General features: G+C 54.1%; 11 protein-coding genes across 11 annotated transcripts; 6 read left to right on the forward strand and 5 right to left on the reverse strand.

Moving 5' to 3' along the window:
* Positions 1 to 744: 744 nt before the first annotated feature.
* AB675_8824 (uncharacterized protein) lies at positions 745 to 1,218 on the forward strand (the record flags this gene model as incomplete). Its single annotated transcript, XM_018149304.1, has 1 exon — positions 745 to 1,218. The coding sequence occupies one exon, from the start codon at positions 745 to 747 to the stop codon at positions 1,216 to 1,218; it is 474 nt and encodes a 157-aa protein (XP_018004678.1).
* A 101-nt stretch (positions 1,219 to 1,319) lies between these two features.
* Positions 1,320 to 2,474, forward strand: AB675_8825 (uncharacterized protein; the record flags this gene model as incomplete). Its single annotated transcript, XM_018149305.1, has 1 exon — positions 1,320 to 2,474. One exon carries the CDS (start codon positions 1,320 to 1,322, stop codon positions 2,472 to 2,474), a length of 1,155 nt encoding a protein of 384 aa, XP_018004599.1.
* A 287-nt stretch (positions 2,475 to 2,761) lies between these two features.
* On the reverse strand, positions 2,762 to 3,359 carry AB675_8826 (uncharacterized protein; the record flags this gene model as incomplete). Its single annotated transcript, XM_018149306.1, has 2 exons — positions 2,762 to 3,140; positions 3,193 to 3,359. The coding sequence occupies 2 exons, from the start codon at positions 3,357 to 3,359 to the stop codon at positions 2,762 to 2,764; spliced, it is 546 nt and encodes a 181-aa protein (XP_018004536.1).
* A 634-nt stretch (positions 3,360 to 3,993) lies between these two features.
* AB675_8827 (Kinesin-like protein KIF22) lies at positions 3,994 to 6,237 on the forward strand (the record flags this gene model as incomplete). The annotated part of the gene is made up of 1 exon (XM_018149307.1): positions 3,994 to 6,237. One exon carries the CDS (start codon positions 3,994 to 3,996, stop codon positions 6,235 to 6,237), a length of 2,244 nt encoding a protein of 747 aa, XP_018004450.1.
* A 477-nt stretch (positions 6,238 to 6,714) lies between these two features.
* On the forward strand, positions 6,715 to 7,663 carry AB675_8828 (Outer spore wall protein RRT8; the record flags this gene model as incomplete). The annotated part of the gene is made up of 4 exons (XM_018149308.1): positions 6,715 to 6,804; positions 6,868 to 7,026; positions 7,071 to 7,450; positions 7,501 to 7,663. The coding sequence occupies 4 exons, from the start codon at positions 6,715 to 6,717 to the stop codon at positions 7,661 to 7,663; spliced, it is 792 nt and encodes a 263-aa protein (XP_018004453.1).
* Positions 7,664 to 8,126: 463 nt separating this feature from the next.
* Positions 8,127 to 9,233, forward strand: AB675_8829 (uncharacterized protein; the record flags this gene model as incomplete). The annotated part of the gene is made up of 1 exon (XM_018149309.1): positions 8,127 to 9,233. One exon carries the CDS (start codon positions 8,127 to 8,129, stop codon positions 9,231 to 9,233), a length of 1,107 nt encoding a protein of 368 aa, XP_018004370.1.
* Positions 9,234 to 9,581: 348 nt separating this feature from the next.
* On the reverse strand, positions 9,582 to 10,973 carry AB675_8830 (uncharacterized protein; the record flags this gene model as incomplete). The annotated part of the gene is made up of 2 exons (XM_018149311.1): positions 9,582 to 9,889; positions 10,049 to 10,973. The coding sequence occupies 2 exons, from the start codon at positions 10,971 to 10,973 to the stop codon at positions 9,582 to 9,584; spliced, it is 1,233 nt and encodes a 410-aa protein (XP_018004561.1).
* A 450-nt stretch (positions 10,974 to 11,423) lies between these two features.
* On the forward strand, positions 11,424 to 11,786 carry AB675_8831 (uncharacterized protein; the record flags this gene model as incomplete). Its single annotated transcript, XM_018149312.1, has 1 exon — positions 11,424 to 11,786. The coding sequence occupies one exon, from the start codon at positions 11,424 to 11,426 to the stop codon at positions 11,784 to 11,786; it is 363 nt and encodes a 120-aa protein (XP_018004694.1).
* Positions 11,787 to 11,940: 154 nt separating this feature from the next.
* On the reverse strand, positions 11,941 to 12,609 carry AB675_8832 (uncharacterized protein; the record flags this gene model as incomplete). The annotated part of the gene is made up of 1 exon (XM_018149313.1): positions 11,941 to 12,609. The coding sequence occupies one exon, from the start codon at positions 12,607 to 12,609 to the stop codon at positions 11,941 to 11,943; it is 669 nt and encodes a 222-aa protein (XP_018004475.1).
* A 671-nt stretch (positions 12,610 to 13,280) lies between these two features.
* Positions 13,281 to 16,814, reverse strand: AB675_8833 (uncharacterized protein; the record flags this gene model as incomplete). Its single annotated transcript, XM_018149314.1, has 2 exons — positions 13,281 to 14,465; positions 15,972 to 16,814. 2 exons carry the CDS (start codon positions 16,812 to 16,814, stop codon positions 13,281 to 13,283), a joined length of 2,028 nt encoding a protein of 675 aa, XP_018004240.1.
* Positions 16,815 to 17,043: 229 nt separating this feature from the next.
* On the reverse strand, positions 17,044 to 18,075 carry AB675_8834 (uncharacterized protein; the record flags this gene model as incomplete). The annotated part of the gene is made up of 1 exon (XM_018149315.1): positions 17,044 to 18,075. One exon carries the CDS (start codon positions 18,073 to 18,075, stop codon positions 17,044 to 17,046), a length of 1,032 nt encoding a protein of 343 aa, XP_018004629.1.
* Positions 18,076 to 18,875: the final 800 nt, after the last annotated feature.

The following is an 18,875-nucleotide window of genomic DNA, read 5'->3' on the forward strand; positions in this document are numbered from 1 at the left end:
CCCAGTCGGACTACCGCGTTGTGCGGTGTCTCGAGTAAGGCTGGGACCATCGTAAGGAGCTCTGTTCCCGGACTTCTGAAGATACCCTAGCATTCGAAAACTTCAGCGACCAGATATGCTCAGTTGAGACCACACCTGCGCCATGCGACGCTGCAGTGACACACGATGAAGCAGGGCACTTGTGAATAGCGCTGACTGCAGGAGTGTCTGCGATGGTGTTGGGAACAAAATGTATTGGCGCAGAACGACCATGAGCGCCCGGCCAGAACGAACCCCCGTTGATCCTGGAGCGCAGACCATTGTGAAATGTGTATCGTTGGAGCGCCCTCGCAGACGGCTCCTTTGTTTTCAGCGCAATGTCCATCCGCCATCCCAGGGTGTGGTGCTAGAATGCGACTGCACACCATACCGTGCGGTTCCTAAGACATTAACGGGCGGTCGGAGACAAGTGGTCCTTATAGCTCAGACCGAGGTCAGACGAGGCTTGCTCGATGAAGTAGTAGTCCCGGATAGTAAGACAAACCACTGGATCTCTGTGGAATTCAGTGATTGAGACACGTTTCCATTGTTCTCAGTCTATAGATACCGATCAATCTGCGAGGAACAAAGACTTACATACAATACACATGGCCAGGTGGGGTCGGTGGTCAAAGAATCATTGTTCTGGCACAGCGGCTCACGGGTACGACATATACGGACAGCTGGTCGTGGGTGCTCAGGTAAGTCCAACCATAGAATTGAACGATGCCCGTGATAACACGTGCCGCAGCCAGGCGGAAAGCCCAAGAAGAACAACGGAAACTCTCCAAAAGTGATGGAACGTCTTCGCCGACAGCTAAGGATCCCGATCCATACCAGAATCTCCACGTCCAACCACAGCGTGGACACGATGAAGCTGGAAACTTGGCAGGTCAGGCAGAAGAATCTCGTCGTCCGGCTCCAGTAGTGGCCCAGGACGATGTCGTTGGTCCAGATTTGCATGACGCAGATGCTTTGCAACCGGATCCTTCTAAAAATGGCGAGACGGATCGGGAGAACAGCAGCAGTGGTGGGGAGATGTACAGCAGTGCGAACGGCGACAGCCGGCGCAGAGTTGCCAGCCTGATGTACCGCGTGATGGCAGTACCCATGGCCCATACACACACAGACGCCCCGATCCTAGCTCGCGGCCACGTGATGCTTCACCGATCATTGGAGCCCGTGTCAGGAGTTCGGTAAACCGAATCCCCAAATGTCGGGCTGAGCTTGAGGACATGCAGGGAAGGATGAGAGCCGCCAGAGCCCTTGCCTATCGTCTACGACGGGCGTTGTGGCTCGTCATGCGTTCAACGAGACAGGTGGGTCCAATCGAAAACGACCCTGAAATGCAAGACGCAATGCTGTTTGCAGCAAAATTGGAAGGACGGAATTGGCCCAATCCCCGGCACGGCGACTGGGCACGAAGCTATCGGGAGATACAGCATATGATCGAAGCTGCGCAGTCCAGAATGGTTGCGATAAATAAAGATATCAACTCCCAATATGAGGATGTGTTGGCATGGGTGAAGTCGTCGTTTTCCGAGCAGCTGAAGGAACGTGACGGTGATCGAGGCTACCAGCCTTGGTCGCAGATGGATCGCCTTCTGGACGCGGAGGAAGATGTGGCCTCGATACTTGATGACTGCGATCAAGAGATCCAGGCAGAGCACGGAGCCCAGAAACACCAGATGAACGAGCAGACTCGGGCTCGGGAGAGATTTTTGAAGGCTCGCATTGGCCTGCAAGACGCACAGCAGGCATTGGCCGATCACTTCGCGAGATCAAAGCTGAACTATGCAGGAATGGTGGCTGACCACAAGAGACGTGTCGACTTGGGAGAAGACCTTCCACCGCCAGACACGCACATCACTCTGGACGGCCAAAGACGAGCCAAAAGTGTCGCGGCAGCGGAGAGTGAATACAGCAAAGCGGCAACGATGGCACTAAGGCTTCGAGCTGTGCGTCGTAATTCGTCCCGATTCTCCAGCCATTCTTCTCACACAGAGCGGTCCGAGATGCAGGCATACGGTTACGGCGGCCTCGGCATGCCCAAAGATTACTCGAGGATTGTGAGATGGCGCGAGCGAGTTCCAGGCGATGCCGAACTCGATGACATTGTATGGCCTTCATCGACGCCATCAAACCGCTCAGAGAGTTCGGAGGACGGCATGGATGGTCTTCCCTTTGAGAGGAGAGTGTTTGACCATCGAACCGTCCGCCATCTTGAGAAGGCGAGGAATATCGCCGCTGATAATTTCAAGCAAATGATGGAAAACTGGGATGAAAGGCAATGGCCAGCTGACAAGCCGAAAGCAGCTCGACCAGACTCTCTTTGTGTTGGACGTAAAAGAAAGCGAGGTGACGATGATGTCGAGGACACTGCTGCTGGCGAGGACTCTGACAGTAATGCTTCTCTCGAAAGCGACGACGAATCTGGCCGTGCAATTGCGACCTGATGTAGGATGTTGTAGGATGTCACTGGCAGAAATGAGTCAAGGAGGCGGTGGCAGGAAGGGAGAAGGAGGGTACGGTGGAGATAAGGGTATATCTCCGTGTGCAGGAGTATGTATGATCAGAATGTACATGTATTTATATCGTCAACAACAAAAGTCTACCCAGTATATCGATTCCCAACTCTTCAAGTCGTCGCTCATAAGGTGCTATGTACTCAGCGACATTACCAACAATGCCCCGACAAGTCGCCCAAGATCGCTCAAATGCACGCCCGAATAATCCCTTTCCCTCAGTCATAATCTTCCCTCTGCACCTGCCAGGCAAGCACAATCATCCACAGAAACAGCACAGCCAGGACAATCGACCAGGCAAAGCTTGCCTTCCAGCAAGCGCAGATGTTGCTCTGAGTCAGCCATGCTAACGTCTCCACGGTCACCCCAACATATGGTCGACCCGTAACATAGGTATTGCAATTTGAGTTGACATTGCCTGAAGGTCCGAAGAGCTGAATGGCGGTCTCAATGAGTGTTGTCAGCCACAGCACGAATAGTATGAATGCGCCTATCAGTATCCCTCCCGGTATGAGCAGTCGTCTTGAGGCGAGGATGAGGATGATCAGGAGGAATATGATCGTTAAGGATGCTGTGACGATCGCGAACGTGAAGATCCTGTCCACGTGTTAGCAGCCGTTCATCCACCCCTGAGGACCGGTGTGCTTACCATGGTATTCCTATTCGCATCTGCTGTTGGACCACAATGAACCAGGCATTGATTCCGAGTACCGTTGATGCGCCTGCCAACACCACGAATATCCATATGTTTAGCTGTAGCTCTGGCCAGTGGTACCTCCTCCGCGACTCCCGAACCACAATCTCTGTGCCTGACATGTTGCGCCCCCGGGTGACCCTGTTTGGGTTTTGTATAGCGGATATAGATGTATGGTGCTTGTTGCTGCCTGTGCGCTACGGTGTAGCGGTTCAGGTCGTATACTCGGTAGTATATGGTGTAAATATCAATCGCATAGTCCTTTGAGTGGACTCAGTGTAGGTGCGAGCGAGTTGTCGAGGGCACGTATGCCCAACCGCAAACTGCGTAAGATGTGGTGAGCGACGAGCGTCGAGTGTCCTATGGATCAATCGGCTTCGGCCACGCAGCTCCGGAAGCGGGGTGCTGTCTCAGCCTGTTGCGTGCCAGCCAATGTCGTAAAATTGAGCGCTGGCGACGAGGGTTGAGACTGTGCCTCTTCTTCAACGACAGCAAGGTCGACCAGCAACAACAGAGCCAACAAATCTCGGGCAATAATGCACAAGAACCGCATCATCGCGGCAAATGGGGGAGTTGACGTATTGGCGGGCGCTCCAAACTGGGACTCCCCTGTTGCCCATGACAACCGGCCCTCGGCCAAAGGTCGCGTATTTCGTTCGCTGCGATGAATTGCGCCGTACCAGCAAAGACGCAGATGACGGCAGAGCTGATGACTGCAGCAACGACACATCATTCGAGGAATAAGGCGCATCAGCGATGAGTGTTCGCGTGGTGGCTCGGATTCGGCCCTTGCTGAAAACAGAGCGTGATGTTGACCAGATTCTCACCGAACATGCTGGCGCCGACGAGAAGACGAGCATCGTCAAGATCCCCAACCCGAAGAACTTGTCCGAGGAGTACAGCTTCCAATTCAGCAGCGTCTACGGCCAGGAATCTACGCAGCAGCAGATCTTTGATGCCGAAGTCTCGCCCACCATAAAACAACTGTTTCAGGGCATCGACGTCACAATATTTGCCTATGGCTCAACGGGAACGGGCAAGACGCACACGATGCGAGGGGGAAGAGCACTCACCGATCGAGGCATGATCCCACGACTACTAAGCAGCATCTTCCGTAAAAGCAAGGCATTGGAAAAGAGCAGCAACGGCGACACAACGGTCGACGTGTCAATGAGTTACTATGAGATCTACAACGACCGAGTCTTTGACCTCTTCGAGCCGCCCGAGAAGAGGAACGCTACTGGGTTGGCCATCCGGGAGGCCGAGGGCGGCAAGACTGTGGTTGTGGGCCTGACCGAAGAGCCTTGCAGCACGCTGAAAGAGTTTGAGGTCCTCTACGATCGAGCCAATGCAAACCGAAGTACGGGCGCCACGAAGCTGAACGCGCACTCCTCACGGAGCCATGCCATTCTTTGCGTCAAGCTGACCATGACTACTCCGACCGAAACTCGCGTCAGTGTTGCATCCGCTATCGATTTGGCTGGTTCAGAGGACAATCGACGGACAGGAAATGATAAACATCGCATGGTCGAGTCGGCGTCCATCAACAAGTCTCTCTTCGTGCTGGCACAATGTGTCGAGGCTATCGGAAAGAAGCAAAGCCGCATTCCATATCGCGAGTCCAAGATGACAAGAATTCTGTCGCTTGGTCAGAACAATGGCATCTGCGTTATGATTCTCAATTTGGCGCCTACCAAACCTTTCCATCTCGACACTCTCTCGTCACTTAACTTCGCAAATCGCACCAAGAAGATCGAAGTCAAAGAAGTAGAGAATGAACCAATCTTCAAAGGTCCACCTCGGCAAGCTACTGGTACCTCGGGCACGACCATTCAACGGCAACCTCTTCGACCTTTGACTCATGTCATCAACGTCAACCTGAATGTAAACCGAGATACGAAGGAGAAGCCCGCCAAAGCCTTCTCGGTATATTCAGACCGCAGTAGAGGGGCTCAAGTACAAAAGTCATCCCCATTGAAGCGGTCAGCCGAGCATCAAGCATCGAGCAGACCACTCAAACAGCAACGACCATTATCTTCCCAGCCAATGACATTATCTTCGAAACGTCCTATCCCTTCCGGACCAACGTTGTCAACCGCTAACCTCGAAGCTTTGATCGACTCACGAGTCCGCTCCGCCCTAGCCACACATACCCTCGCCGCACCGCCGCCCGCCGAGCCTCCAATATCTGATGCTGTGCAAGCCCGTCTAGACTCGATCGAAAAGAGACTCGAAAATGTCGCCGATGAGGAGCGCGCCGAAGGTATTTCTTTTCTGTTCATGGCCAAGCAGCACCAGGCACGCGGTGAGGACGTTTCGGCGCTGAAGATGTATGAGCTGGCCAGTGGTTATTTCCCGGAGAACGAAAAGCTTCAGGCAAAGATTGAGCGTTTGCGTGAGCGAGTTCGGAGAAGGAAGGCCGAGGAAGAGGAGCTGCATACTGCCCGCGAAGAGCGAGTCCAGGAGAGCTCAAGGCTGGTAGCGGCGCGGAGAGAGCAAGCTCGAAATACCCAGGATGGAGAAGACGAAAGCTACATTGTGGAAGCCGCCAGCGATTCTGAAGATGACGACTCATACGCCTTGTCGTCCACTTCCTCACCAAAACGCGCGAAGCCACGCAAAAAAGCCAGTGGACGAGCCGGTAAGAAGCAGCGAGACAACGCTCACTCTATTCCACACAACATATCCTCCCCCGATCCGTTGGTCCAGGCTGCTCAGGCTGTTCCCTCTGGTGCTGACGGTCCGCCGACGCCACGCATGCAACATGTGCTCTCAATCATCAACTCACGCGACGTACACCAGATCAAGCAGCTGCAAGGCGTGGGGCCGAAACGTGCGGAGGGAATCGTCGGACTGTTGCAGGAGCTCGACGAGCAATTGGCAAGCCACGTTGACGGGCATGGTTCCCAATGGATCATTGAGGACGAGCAAGGACTGGTCAGCCTGAAAGGCGTTGGCCAGAAAGGAGTGGCGAAGATGCGGGAAGGCATCGCGCTGTGATGATGCTTTCGACCAGAGCAGACCTAGACTTGTGTCTGAAAGCGATGGCTACGTTAGTGATACATTACAAGGGGATCTGGCATGAAGCCATTGACGCGTGTCGGAATCTCCGCCGCTGGTTTGGCAATCCTCATTTTTAGCATGGCGTTCAGGAACTGCAATCATAGTTGCCTGCTACCACCATCGAATCAGCGCGGCTGTACCGTAGCATGTATCACCAAAGACAACTGCATCGATGGCCCTTCCGAGATTGATGTGATTTTACCGGGCGCTGTTTCCTCCTTCAGAAAATGACGTCAGATGTTTGGGCGTCATAGCAGGATGTAGTAGCAAACATTTCCAACAACACCATACCGAAGATTTAGCAGTCTTCCCATTCTCATTGATTCGCCTCTTCTACATTGCTCGTCAAAGCATTCTGAAACTACATTCAATCCTCCTACGTGCCGAAAAAGTCAGCCTTTGGCCGATTCAGTCATGAACGAGCGCGTGAAGACCGTAGCCACCGATGAGGCCCGCGCCGTGAAGGCAATGACCAAGGATGCCGTTCAATCGAATGCCTGGCTAGTACGTGTCTCCAGAGTACCCTGTGGCAGCATCAAGATCGATTACTGACAACGCTGCGAATAGTACCCGTTCAAAGGCATCGTCTATTTCTTGTCCCACAAGGATCTCTGGAAGCCGTTGATCTCCAAGCTCACGCCCACCCTCAGCACAGGAGTCATCGTCACTGTCGCCTGCTTTGCCGCCCTGTATCTTCCTCAGGCTGCTATCATGCATTCACCTCTGGTCCTGTCGCTGCTGTGTCTGCTGCTCTACTCACTTTGAGCGAGAGTTCTACAATCACCAACGTCATCAGCCGAACCTTCTTCATTGAAGAGGCTTTGGTCGACACATTTGATGGTACACTGCTTTCCAGAGACTGCAAGAACCTGGTCGAGGAGGGTAGACAGGTCAAGACGGGTGGTGACAACATTGCGAGACTAGGAAAGCTGGTCAAGAAGCCGTTCGCCAAGTTCGCTCCCAACGCCATCATTCGCTACCTGCTCTATCTTCCGCTGAACTTCATTCCTGTGGTTGGGACAGCCATCTTCATCGTACTGCAGGGCAAGAGAGGAGGACCTCAGGCTCACTCGCACTACTTCCAACTCAAGGAATGGAGCACGTCGCAGAAGGAGACTTTCGTTCATCAACACCGTGGCGGCTACACAGCGTAAGACTTCCTTTCCTCGCCTATGTGGTCAGTACTAAGTCTTCTCGTAGGTTCGGAGTGGCTGCCTTTGTGCTGGAGATGGTGCCATTTGCCAACCTGATCTTCGCGTTCACGAACACGGTCGGCGCAGCACTGTGGGCCGCAGATATGGAAAAGAGTGCTGGCACAGCCCCAAAGTTGCGAGAGCAGGCGAGGAAGGCCGATGAGTTGTGAATCAAGTCAAGCCTCATGATTGCGGCGTGCCAAGTTATCGAGAGACCGATGTCTGTAGAGAGCAAACCACAGTAGACACTGCCATCCGAGGACCATGCGGATGACGATGTGGCAGGGGCGAGCGCGAGGATGTCTATTTGCAGCAGCAACGCACTGGTCGCGCTTGCTCGTTGTATGAGAACCGGATTCCTTTGCCCACTGAATTCCAACCTTTTCATTTTCATTATACCACCAACCCGCGAATGGATCTCATCAATTTCTTGCTCTGCCTGGCCGCCTTCATCGTCAGTTTCCTCTTAAGCCAGTTCATCGGCTCCTACATTCGCAGAGCACGAGAGGTAAGTCTGAATCACGTTTAGACGATGGCTGCTAATCTGAGACGCAGGCACGTCAGGCAAGGGACGCTCATAAACGCCAATAATCACCTTCAGCCATCAATCGCCAACTCTCGACTTCCATCACGATGCTGCTCTCCGTCATTCTATCCTTTCTCGCTCCTGCAACCCGTGCGGCCCCGGCAGATGGCATCACCGTTCCGGAGTCCACTACGCCACTGCCAACCACAACAGTCACTATCTCTCCCATTGAGATGCCAGTCGTCGAAGCTCGCCGCTGCCTTTCTGCAGTAGACTTTCGTGCCGCTCGCAAACACGACTACTATCCTCTCTGCAACGTCGACATTCCTGGCAAAGACATCTTTTCCTTCCTCTGGGTTGGACAGTTCGAATACTGCCTCGAGTTCTGTGACGCTTTCAATTCGGGTGGCGAAGGAGGCGGTGAACTGCTCTCTGACATGCCGCTGTCTCCTGAAGTAGCACAAATGAGAATGCGTGGCGAGTACGTTCACTGCAAGGCGGCTCTCTTCCTTCCAGAACGGTTTTCCGGCGAGAATGATTGCTATCTGAAGTACGCCCTGGACGGTGCTATCAAGACGAACGGCACTCCATGGGTTGTCGGCGGTATCAAGAGACAGTACGAAGAAGATGGTGGACTTACATTCAATGGAAGCACTACAGCTCATGCTACGGCTACCAGCACTGGAAATTGGACCAGCATCTGGCCTACGGGAATGAGTACTACAGCGTCTCGTACCACCTATTCTGCGTCGAGCAACGAGACCATCGCTTCAACCAGCCATACCAGCTCCGGAAACTCTTCTTCCACGACCAGTTCCATGAATGCTACCACAACTGCATCATCTTCAAGCACTACTGATAGCAGCAATGCCACTGATGCCATCACGGTCCACAACTCCTGGTCGAGCGACGGTCTCACCCTTCCTGTGCCAGCCACCAGCACTCAAGCAAGCAACACGACTCAAGAGACGACAATCTACAGCTCCACGTCCAGTGACGGTCTGCTGCCCGGCCAGCCATCCACCGAGCACGAGACCAGCATTACTGGTACTGTCACCATCCAGAACTCCTGGTCCAGCGGAGGCTTGACACTGCCAACGCAGTCTAGCACGAGTGAGCATACAAGCAGCAAGACTTCTGAGATCATCATCCACAACTCGCGATCGAACGACATCCTGACGCTGCCAACACGCGTGTACAACCACGACTACTGACTGATTCGCTGGAGCGCACCCCGTAGTCACCATCATCTGTGTAAAAAAAAAGGGTATCTTCGTAGCTTTTACCACGCAACGTGGTCTCCATAGTGTATGAAGGTAGCAAGCATGTCAAAGAAAGACGAATGCATAAATAGTCACACAGCGCACCATATGTAGCAAATGCTATTCATTTGCTATCTAGTCATCTAGACCCTCTGATGCCCTCCCGAGCATATGGTCCCCATGATTGCGTAAAAACCGCGGAAGCGCTCCCCAAAATACCCCCGGGGAGGCCTCGCCGGTACCCAAACTCCCCAAAACGCGTCCCAACTCCCCCAAATACCCCCAGGGAGCCCTCTCCACTCACCAATCCTCATAACTCTGCGCACACCCAGCCTCATCACACGGACACAACCCCCCCTTCCCCTCTCCCTCTACCTCTCCCTCACCCAACACCGCCTCCCCATTAGCCACACGGGCACGGCAGACCCACCTCGGACGAGGGGGAGCAGGAGAGGCATTGGTGGTGGCAGGAGCGGAAGAAAGAGGGAATTGGGTGAGCGGGAGGCGGAAGGCGAATGGTTGCTGCTGCTCCTGCTGGTGCTCTCGCTGCGTCTGCTGCAGCTGCTGGTTGAGGAGGGCGAGGCGCTGTTGGGTGGCCTGCTTCTGCTCTTCGGTTTCGGGGTCGGTGTCGACGGAGGCGGGAGAGGCGGGGCGAGCAGGGGCGGGAGTGGTGGTGGTGGTGGTGGTGGTGGTGGCGGCAGCGGCAGCGAGAACGAGATCGTCTTCGTCGTCTTCTGACTCTTCTCCCGCTGCGCGGCGGTTGCGACGAGCAGCAGCGCGTTTGCTGGCGTGGGAAGCATCCTGGCGGACACCACCGCTCTGGTCGCGCAGGGAGTCCTCTGTCGCGACGGCGAAATCGAGGTGCTCGAGGTGCTCGGGGTCGTCGTCGTCGTTGGCGGTGGTGGTGGTGATTGGGAGGTCGGGAGGAGGAGAAGCCGCGGCAGGAACTGATTCCGGGTCTTTCTGCTTGCCCTTCCCCTTCTTGTCGCCCGCCGAAGAAGTAGAAGCCAGGGCGGGCTTCGAGGCACCGTTAGCCTGCTTCCGCTTCTTCGGTGGCTTCTTGGTGGTGGTGGCGGAGGCGGAGGGAGAGAGAGCGCGCTTCTTGGCGGGTTCCTTCTTCTTCTTGGCTGGCCCAGAAGGAGCAGCAGCCCAAAGCGCATCCACAGCTGCATCAGCAGCAGGAGAGGGAGGCCAGGGCGAAGGAAGAGCAGGCGGAGGAGGCGGCGCATTCAATGCACGCGCGTGCGCAGCAGCAACACCACCAGTCTGCTCAACATATGCTGCAGCAGCAGCAGAGAACGGGTAAGGAATTCCACCTCTACGGATTCCCGTATCGGTGAACGGAGCCGCAGACGCACCACCGAAAGCGCCGAGAATAGCAGCCCACGCATCCTGCTGCTGCTTCTTCTGATCATGTGGCAGCAGAATCGCGGCGCTGAGGAGGCCTCTGGAGTCCTGTGGCCATGGGTAGCCATGCCACAGCTGGAAATGCCGACGACCGACGAACTCATTCTTGCAGTCCTTTATGAAGCCGCAGCCGGAAATCGGACAGACGTACCATTGACCGTCCAATCGCAGCTTCTTGCTGCCAGATTCGCCGTACGCATAGTGGTCGGGGTCGCCCTTGATGAGCCTCCAGGGCTTTTTGTCGTCCCGGGGGTACTCTGGCTTGCGAGGCGAGTCGTCTGACATTGTGATTGGCGGAACCAGAACCAGAGTAAACTTCCAGACTACGGGCTGCGTTTGGGAGCAAGAGTGCAGCTTTGAGATCTACGATGACCAAGAAAGCTCTTAAGTGCAAAAAATGCCAAGACCTGATAAAATCTACCCCACCTTTGCACTCTGAGTTACAAGTGAGATTCAGGAATTGAGCTCACTTCTAGATCACTTCAGCCTTACTGCAGAGAATTTCCGCCTCTGTTTCCGTGCCTTATGGCTCTGTTTCTGACACTATACATGATACCCTTAGGGAGGCCTTCAGAGCTGTTGAACAAAGCTCAGTGCGTCATCCTACTTGGCTATATAACCTAATCATGCCAGTAAGTGCCTTAATGCCGAAAACACCATGTTATATCCTCGGTCTACTCCCACTCCTGCTTCGCGTTTTCGCTGTCAATCTCTCGCTTCCTAGTACTCTCAACCATGTCCCATCCAACTCCCCAACTCACACTCTTCGTCACCTTCCACGTCCAACCCTCCAAGATAGAAGCATGGAAAGAAGCCCACAGACCCGTGTGGGCCGCCTGTGCCGCAGAACCGGAATGCATACTCTTCGACGTGTTCCACGATCCCGCGAAGCCAGGTGTGTTCCGACTTGTCGAAGTGTGGAGTGAGAGTCGGGAGTGGTTTGAGACCAAGCAATTGACTAAGCCTTACTATGACACGCTGTGGGAGAAGTCGAAGCCGACGTGGGAGAAGGAGGTGGAGATTGAGTACTTTGAGAGACTAGGGGAGGGCGGGAGCTACAAAGGCAGCTATTTGGAAGGTATGAAGCGGATGGCATAGGTTGCTACCTACTAGCGGGTAGCGACTGCCACTAGGGAATTTCATGCCAGGGCGGGCCCTGACTCGATTGCTTCCAACGACCTCATGCTTCATCCAAAGGACTCCTCGACACCACAAACTCACATGTCTACATCTGCAGCGTCTCAAGCTACGACTACCTCAACGACTTCTCCATACAAATCGAATCGCCGCCAGCCTCGACCTCCATTCCGACATACTCCCCATACATCGCCCTCTCCTTATAGCCCAACGACCGATACAGTGCAACCGCAGCTTTCTGCCTCAAACCGACCTCAAGCACAACCATATCCGCCTTCAGCTCCTCCCGAGCATGCTTCTCCGCATGCGCCAGCAACGTCTTCGAAAGTCTGCGTCCACGATGGCTGTGCGCGATGAACATTCGCTTCACCTCGACATACGTCTTGTCTGAGGACAGCTGTGGTGGCAGAGTATGTGGAACATAGTCTGGCTGTGAAGCGTGCGGCGTGAGTTGACGAAGTGCTACGCAGCCGACGGGCCTGGAGTTATCGAAGGTGATGAAGAAGAGCAGACCAGGCTCGTCGCTTGTGGTGGAAGAAGTTTTGGAGGGAATCAGGTCGGAGAAGGGTGTGATCTCCTTTTCTTCCGTTGCAGGTCGCTGAGAAGTTGCTGAGATCGCACTTGCGTCAGGAGTCGCGGGACGAGGATTGCCGACGTAGTTGGGCTGGCTCAGCTGTTCCCAGTCGGGGTAGAAGGCGGCAAGGTCGCTTTCGAGGTCTTTGACGAGTTTGTATGATTCGGGAGAATTGAAGGGGTGGAGGCGGATCTGAATTGAGCTCTCCATGATGCAGACCGTTTGTGCGACTCCGTGTTCAGTGTGTTGTAAGTTTTCTTTGCGTGGTTTGAAAAGACTCGAAGTTCGGTAGACCGTTCGTGATATTGATATTGTTCATGTGATAGGGCGGATTAGGGGCTGTTCGTAGCCAGTGCCACAAGATCGCCTGATTCGAAGCTTGTCTGCATCTGCAGGCGAGTGAGTCATAGCTCAGCAATCCTCGGCTGCTGCATGCTTCTTTCTGCTACGAACCGTAACCCACGTACAGATGCCCGCAGCGCAGAACAAAGCCAGCAGATATGAACGACCGGCCGTTTCCGCTCCGATCGCAAGAGTCGTCAATGCTCCTGATAGGTGCCCAAGAGGAAGGCGATTCCATCAACCTTCGGGCCTTGGCGAGAAGGCAAGCCCAAACGTGTGCCATGCATCACAACGATAGTCGCCTACTCAGGCTCGAATTGCTACGATGTAATACGCCTCAGGAAGGGGCAAACATATGGATCATTGCAAGTCATGAATGATGCACTTCGATACAGCGGTCAACAACATTCGCGGCTGATCCGAAGAACACGAACATCAAGCACCCAGACGGCTTCCATTCCACTCAGCAGAGGCACTCGCCCTCTCAAACCTGACCAAGCCCGCCTTTGACGCCTTCAAGACGCTCATATCGATCCTCGTCAATCCCTTGACCCGACTGCCAAGCTTCGCCGCATCTTCTTGCGAAAGGATCTTTGCTCCTCCTTGCTCACCACCCCAGGCTTCATCACCAGTATCCATGATATTGTCAATCTGTTGGTCGACTTGGCAGGTCCCGATGCAGAGCCACCAGGTTTACTCAGACTTGGCACCCCTATGATCTCTAGTCCTTCAAGGGCCTTTGTCGCAGGACTATCGCCCAAGACCTTCATCAGCTCGGACAGCCAGTCTTGTGTCAGTAGGACTGATATTGTGAGGTCGATCAATCCTGTCTCTTCCTTACCCTGCGACGGACTGATTGCAAGAAGGATTTCCTTGATGTCTTCGACAGTCAATGTCCACATGCCCAAATTCAGTACCTTCAGGGATGCTAGCTCTCCCTGCTTGAAGTTCGCAAAGCGCTTCTTCAGGGCTGCTGTTGCCCTCGAGTCGCTGGCAAAAGGCAGAATGCCTCCTGCGGGTGAGGGTTTTGATCCGTCGTTTCCGTCTTCGGCAGTCTCCCCGAGGCTCTTATCTCCCTCCGCTTCCTCGACCAGACCAAAGCCAGCACCAACAAGACCAGGAACTATCAAAAGCGGCATCTCCTCGCCATGTAGACGAGCCAAGAAATCGCTGTCGGAGTGACCACGGTAGGTGTACGACACCTCTACAACTTGCGTTCCGCCGGCCGCTGTGCCATTGTTGCAATTGCTGGCTGCATCGCCGGTAGCTTCTTGGATCTCCTTTTCCTCCCTTGCACGCTTTTCGAGCAGCTTGCCAACTGCCGTCCAGTAGCCTGGCCTTACGAAGGTGTCGATCAGGTGTAGCTCGCGCAGACCTCTAGCTGTGTCGAAGAAGCGCTCAGCATCAGTGCGGCTGGCGTCATCGAGTCCGTCTAGCAGGCAGGCGAACGCTGTGACGCTTTTAAGATTTGGCAGGGCGACCGCGAGGTTGCTGAGATATCTGGGATTGCGGCCAGGAAACCCTAAGCTGAAGAGTTCCAAGGTGAGGTGCGTGATCGATTGTGGCAGCACCGGAAGTGAGTATTCTCCCCCGGACACGAGTGATTGGTACTCCGGCAAGGGGATGTCGGAGGTGAGGGTGAGAGCGCGGAGGTGGGAGGCCTCTGGAGGAAATTCTGGTAAGGACGAGAACTTGCTGATGGGCAATTGGGCGGCGAGTGGGACCTGAGGAAATCGACGTTAGCATTTTCCACGACTGCATGGTCTCAGCGCTGGCGGCGGTATGGCTCTAGAGGTTAGTAGCGGTTGGCTCGACTAAAGTTCGCGATATGAGACCGTCGTCGTATTATGACTGAATCTGTTGCTGACCAAGAACGATCTGCAGATATTCATGGCGACAGGCTGAAAGTGTTGCGGCTCTCTCAAGCGGCTCGCATAAGTCGCAGGTTTCACGGTCATCGATCTGACCATGCGATGCATCAAGGAGCGGTATGTACCTCATCTGGTAATGTCTCGTCAGTAGGGCTTTTGATTGGAGACAGCGGAGTATTGGTTGGACTCAAGGTCCGCTTCTCGTCGATGGGACTATCCATTGGCAGGGACGTTATTGGTGGTTCTTGAGGAGGCATTGATATAGAAGACATAGAATTACCGTTGGCATTCTGCCCTTCGGAGCCCATGATGAACCTAGAGGGCGAGTAATGGACCACCAGACGTGTGCCTTGGAAAACGTCCTGTGCCTGAGGACGTTGTAACTAGCTCGTGCAGCGACTCAGTCCTCGGCAAGCTGATTAGGCTAAGCAGTACCTCTGGATGGAAGGGTCTGCCAGGCGAATGGTGGTTGGCACGGGTTTGATCGACGCGTGGCTGATGACTCGTGGCAGCCCGCAAAGGCTATCTTGGGCGAGCAGGGGTGTTTCGAGCACTTGAGTACACTTCGGCTGGCAGATGAGCTTGAAAATCTCAGGTCAGCGGGATCTGGCATCTTTTTGTACGCTCGCAGACACTCAAGTGAGATTCGATTATGTTCCACGTCCATCTCGCGCAGGTTAGACGAAGCACCGTGACATGCCAACAGCATCATTGCGGGTACCTGGAGAGGATCGCACACGAAAACCCCGGCTATGCTGTAAGCAAAGCTGGTAGAATGTGATCGATCATTGGAAGCTGGCGAAAGGAGGGGAAGGAGGAGAAGGTCACCACCAAGCTCTTTCTCCATGTTTTCCAAGCGGCAGATCTGAGCGCGGGGAACTGCATGCCATCGGGAAGGAGTGAAGGGCCGGGAAAGGTACCATTCGTAGGGATATTTCGTTCTGTGTCTAACATGATGGGTATGATGAATCGAGAGAAATCTATCTAGGATGATGGGTAACATATATCTCAGAATTGACCCAGTATGCTGTTATTCCAACGTCATTGCGATCACTGCTCGCCACTCTATTCGTGTATGATCCCAACTGCGCCAAGCATATCCATTCCTGGGTAGAGCATCAATAATACCACGTAGGATCGCAACATTCGTAATGTCACCAAGTTCCTCACGAAGCAGACGACCTCAACCCCACTGCCTTGAAAGACGAGCTTGAGCCACTCTTCGCACTCGGTGCGATACACAACAGGATCCAGCTCGATCCGCCAGGCTTGGTCGATTGATCAGGATCCCGTGCTCGTCGAGGCGGTGCCATCCTGCCAGCAACAGATTCGACAGCTGCCGTCTTCACAGCACCTGACGGGCGCAATGTTGATGGCGTCCACCTCTCTCGTCAATGGCACCGCGTCAGTCGTGATATCATCATCGCCAACGCCTCTGGACGTAGTGGTATCTTCGGAGTCGCACATCCAGTGACCGCGATCCGCCGCAGCCACAATCACTGGGAACCGACGAGCTGGTCGTTCGCCGACTCGCACAGCGACCTCGTCGTCGGGGCCGCACTGAACCAGAGCGTTCCCATCACGAATCGAGTGCTTGTTGCGCTCGCGATCAAGAAGACGGCCGTTCAGGCGCAGAAGCTCGATACCGATCTGAGTGTTATCCCTGCTCTCGTCGATAACTCCAACACGAAATCGTTCTGGTGCGGACTTCTGGAATTCGTCCTCGTCAACGGAATCCAGCGCTTCCATGTCGATTGCCATGCTCTCGTCGTCTCTCTCCCCTCGATCTGGTACGACTCTCCCGCGATTCTTCTTTTTGTTGTTCGCAATCTCAGTCTTGTGTCGATAATTCTCGGTATGTACCAGGCTGTTGTCTTCAGCGGCTTCTATCACGCGGTAGCAAACGCCTTCTGCGGCGAATTGATAACCTAAGAACGCGAGTCCTTTATTGTATAAGATTGCGTATTTCATCTTCTTATCATCGTTACCAGGCAGATATAGAGCCTGAGGTCTGAATGGCTCCTTTCCAAAGCTCTGACGTGTAACAACTTCGACAAGACGCAAATGCTGGCGACCTACCAGTTGCTCGGAAATGAAGAGCCGTTCGAGCTTATGACAGAGTGATTTGATGATATCGATACCAGCGTTGGGCCATTGATCCGCCACATTGAGATGCAGCTCGAGGACTTTGAGGTTTGGCATCCGGCAAGATGGCTTCCCAAGGCGTGGATCAGCATGCCCTCACCACGACTGCCTGGTCTCAAGGGATTCCCGGTAGTGATTGGCTGCTCAACGCAAATACGTAATGTCTTCAAACCGTTGCGAGGCCCATTCATAGCCCCTACAAGAAGTATCTCTGCAGTGTGAGACAACCAGTCGAGCTGCCACGTCGGCAGAGCTCCTTCACCTTGATTCGTGATACTGGGCACCATCATGTGAGCTTCTCGAGGCTGTGCATCGCCCTTCTGACAAGTCGTGATGTCAACGCCATTGCATTCGCAGTGATCTCTAGTTCTCGAAGATCCGGCGGCATCACTTCACTGTCGATATCCGCATTTGTACCCGTAGCGGCGTATCGCAGATCTGGATCTGATGTATCGTTTAGAGCTGCAGCCCAGCCGTCCGTAGCGGTTGTCCTTGGGTCGCAGCAGAGCGCAAGGCGAGTCAGATTGGCCTTATTGTTGACGACCTGGCTATACGTGAGTGGCATGTTTGCATTTGATACCACAAGCGTCTCAAGCTGGGTCAGCCGACTCAGTGTGTTTAGCAGCAAAGCTCTGCGACGGAAGCCCTGACCACTTGCCGGAAGTTTGCCACTATAGTCGAAGGATCTAATGCCGCAATATTGAAGTCTGGTTTCTGTGCCATGAGTGTCGCAGCCGGTGAAGAAAAGCCTGAGATCTTTGAGTGGCAAAGAGAGAAGCGCGAGAGTCAGGCTATTGAGAAGGACTGTGTCGGTATTGAAGGGAAGTTCAAGCGAGAGCGATTGAAACTTCTTGAAAAGAGGTGACATGCGGTCAGGCCGTGTGAGATCGAAGTCGCCGGTGAAGAAGGGGAGCCGAAGCAGATAGGCAAGCTGGTTTCGTCGGACCCGATTTGACTGCCAGCGCATGTCTTGCAGGTCGTGATAGAATTGTTTTGAGACTAATTTGAGAGAACCGTAAGCTGTTCGCTCCCTCGTCTTCCAATTTTGCTCGCTGAGTACGACATCTTGCTCAGCCAAGCGAAAGATGTGCTGTCGGAGATCCGTGGGAAGTCCTTCGAAGGTTGGGCGGGCGTCGTGGGTGACATCTGCTGACACCTGGGCCAGCTTCGGTGTGAAGTCTGGGATGATGAAACTGGGTTTCGATGGCTGACGCCGAAAGCCGCCTTTCTTTTGCAGGGCCTTTCGTTGTCGGGCGGTGAGAAAGCGGCCCTGGGCCTGCTCCTCGAGGAACTGCTCCTCTTGTTGACAAGCCCACATGATGGGCCAGCGAGCGGGATGACAGCGATTAGAGGTGAGAGAGGAGCTCTGGATAGGATTGCTTGGGTGCGCAGGCGAACGACTCAGGACAGTCAACCCCTATGGCAAGAGAGGGAACCACAAGTTCGGTCAGGAGCGTGAAAGGACTTGCCGCGTGATGCGATAAGTGGGAGGGCTGCAAGAAGATATTATATAGATCGATATTGGAAGCCTCGGAACAGTGAAGCGTTGCTTAAGCACTGCACTCGAGAGGGGAATCGAGTTCATGTGCATACAAGGCTCATATAAATTCCAAAGCTAAGGGCAAATGAGCAGAAAGTGGACTTACGACTGAGATCTTCAGATGTGATTCGGAGCTGGGAACATTCGGTCTCAGAGGGAGCCAGAATACAGTCATAACGTTGAGAGCTGAGAGCAAAGATACAAGTCGGTCCCAAGCCTTGCCGCTTCAGAGCTTGCAGGTAAGGCATCGAAGTTTGCCGCTCCATGTTCGAGCTCGGATGTGCTCACATCGCATGGCGTTCAATAGTTGCACGCCGCTGTACAGCTGACAGGCACTTTCATCAGGCTAGTGCATGTCAACCGGCGCGTACATGTCCTAATGCTATGCCGGAAGCCGTCCAGTGTCATGTTGATCTGCTGTGCAGCATTATGGGTGATGACTTAGTCGATCGATCATAGAGCCCCGCGGTCCACTTGTCTGACTCAGGAGCGATGGATAGCGATGAACAGTGGTTAGCAGTGAAGAATAACGACAACGTCCCGATCGACATCGGAAGACGAGGTCAAGAAGGTCGATG

Source organism: Cyphellophora attinorum, assembly GCF_001299255.1.
Source record: "Cyphellophora attinorum strain CBS 131958 chromosome Unknown Contig3, whole genome shotgun sequence".
NCBI classification, from domain to species: domain Eukaryota; kingdom Fungi; phylum Ascomycota; class Eurotiomycetes; order Chaetothyriales; family Cyphellophoraceae; genus Cyphellophora; species Cyphellophora attinorum.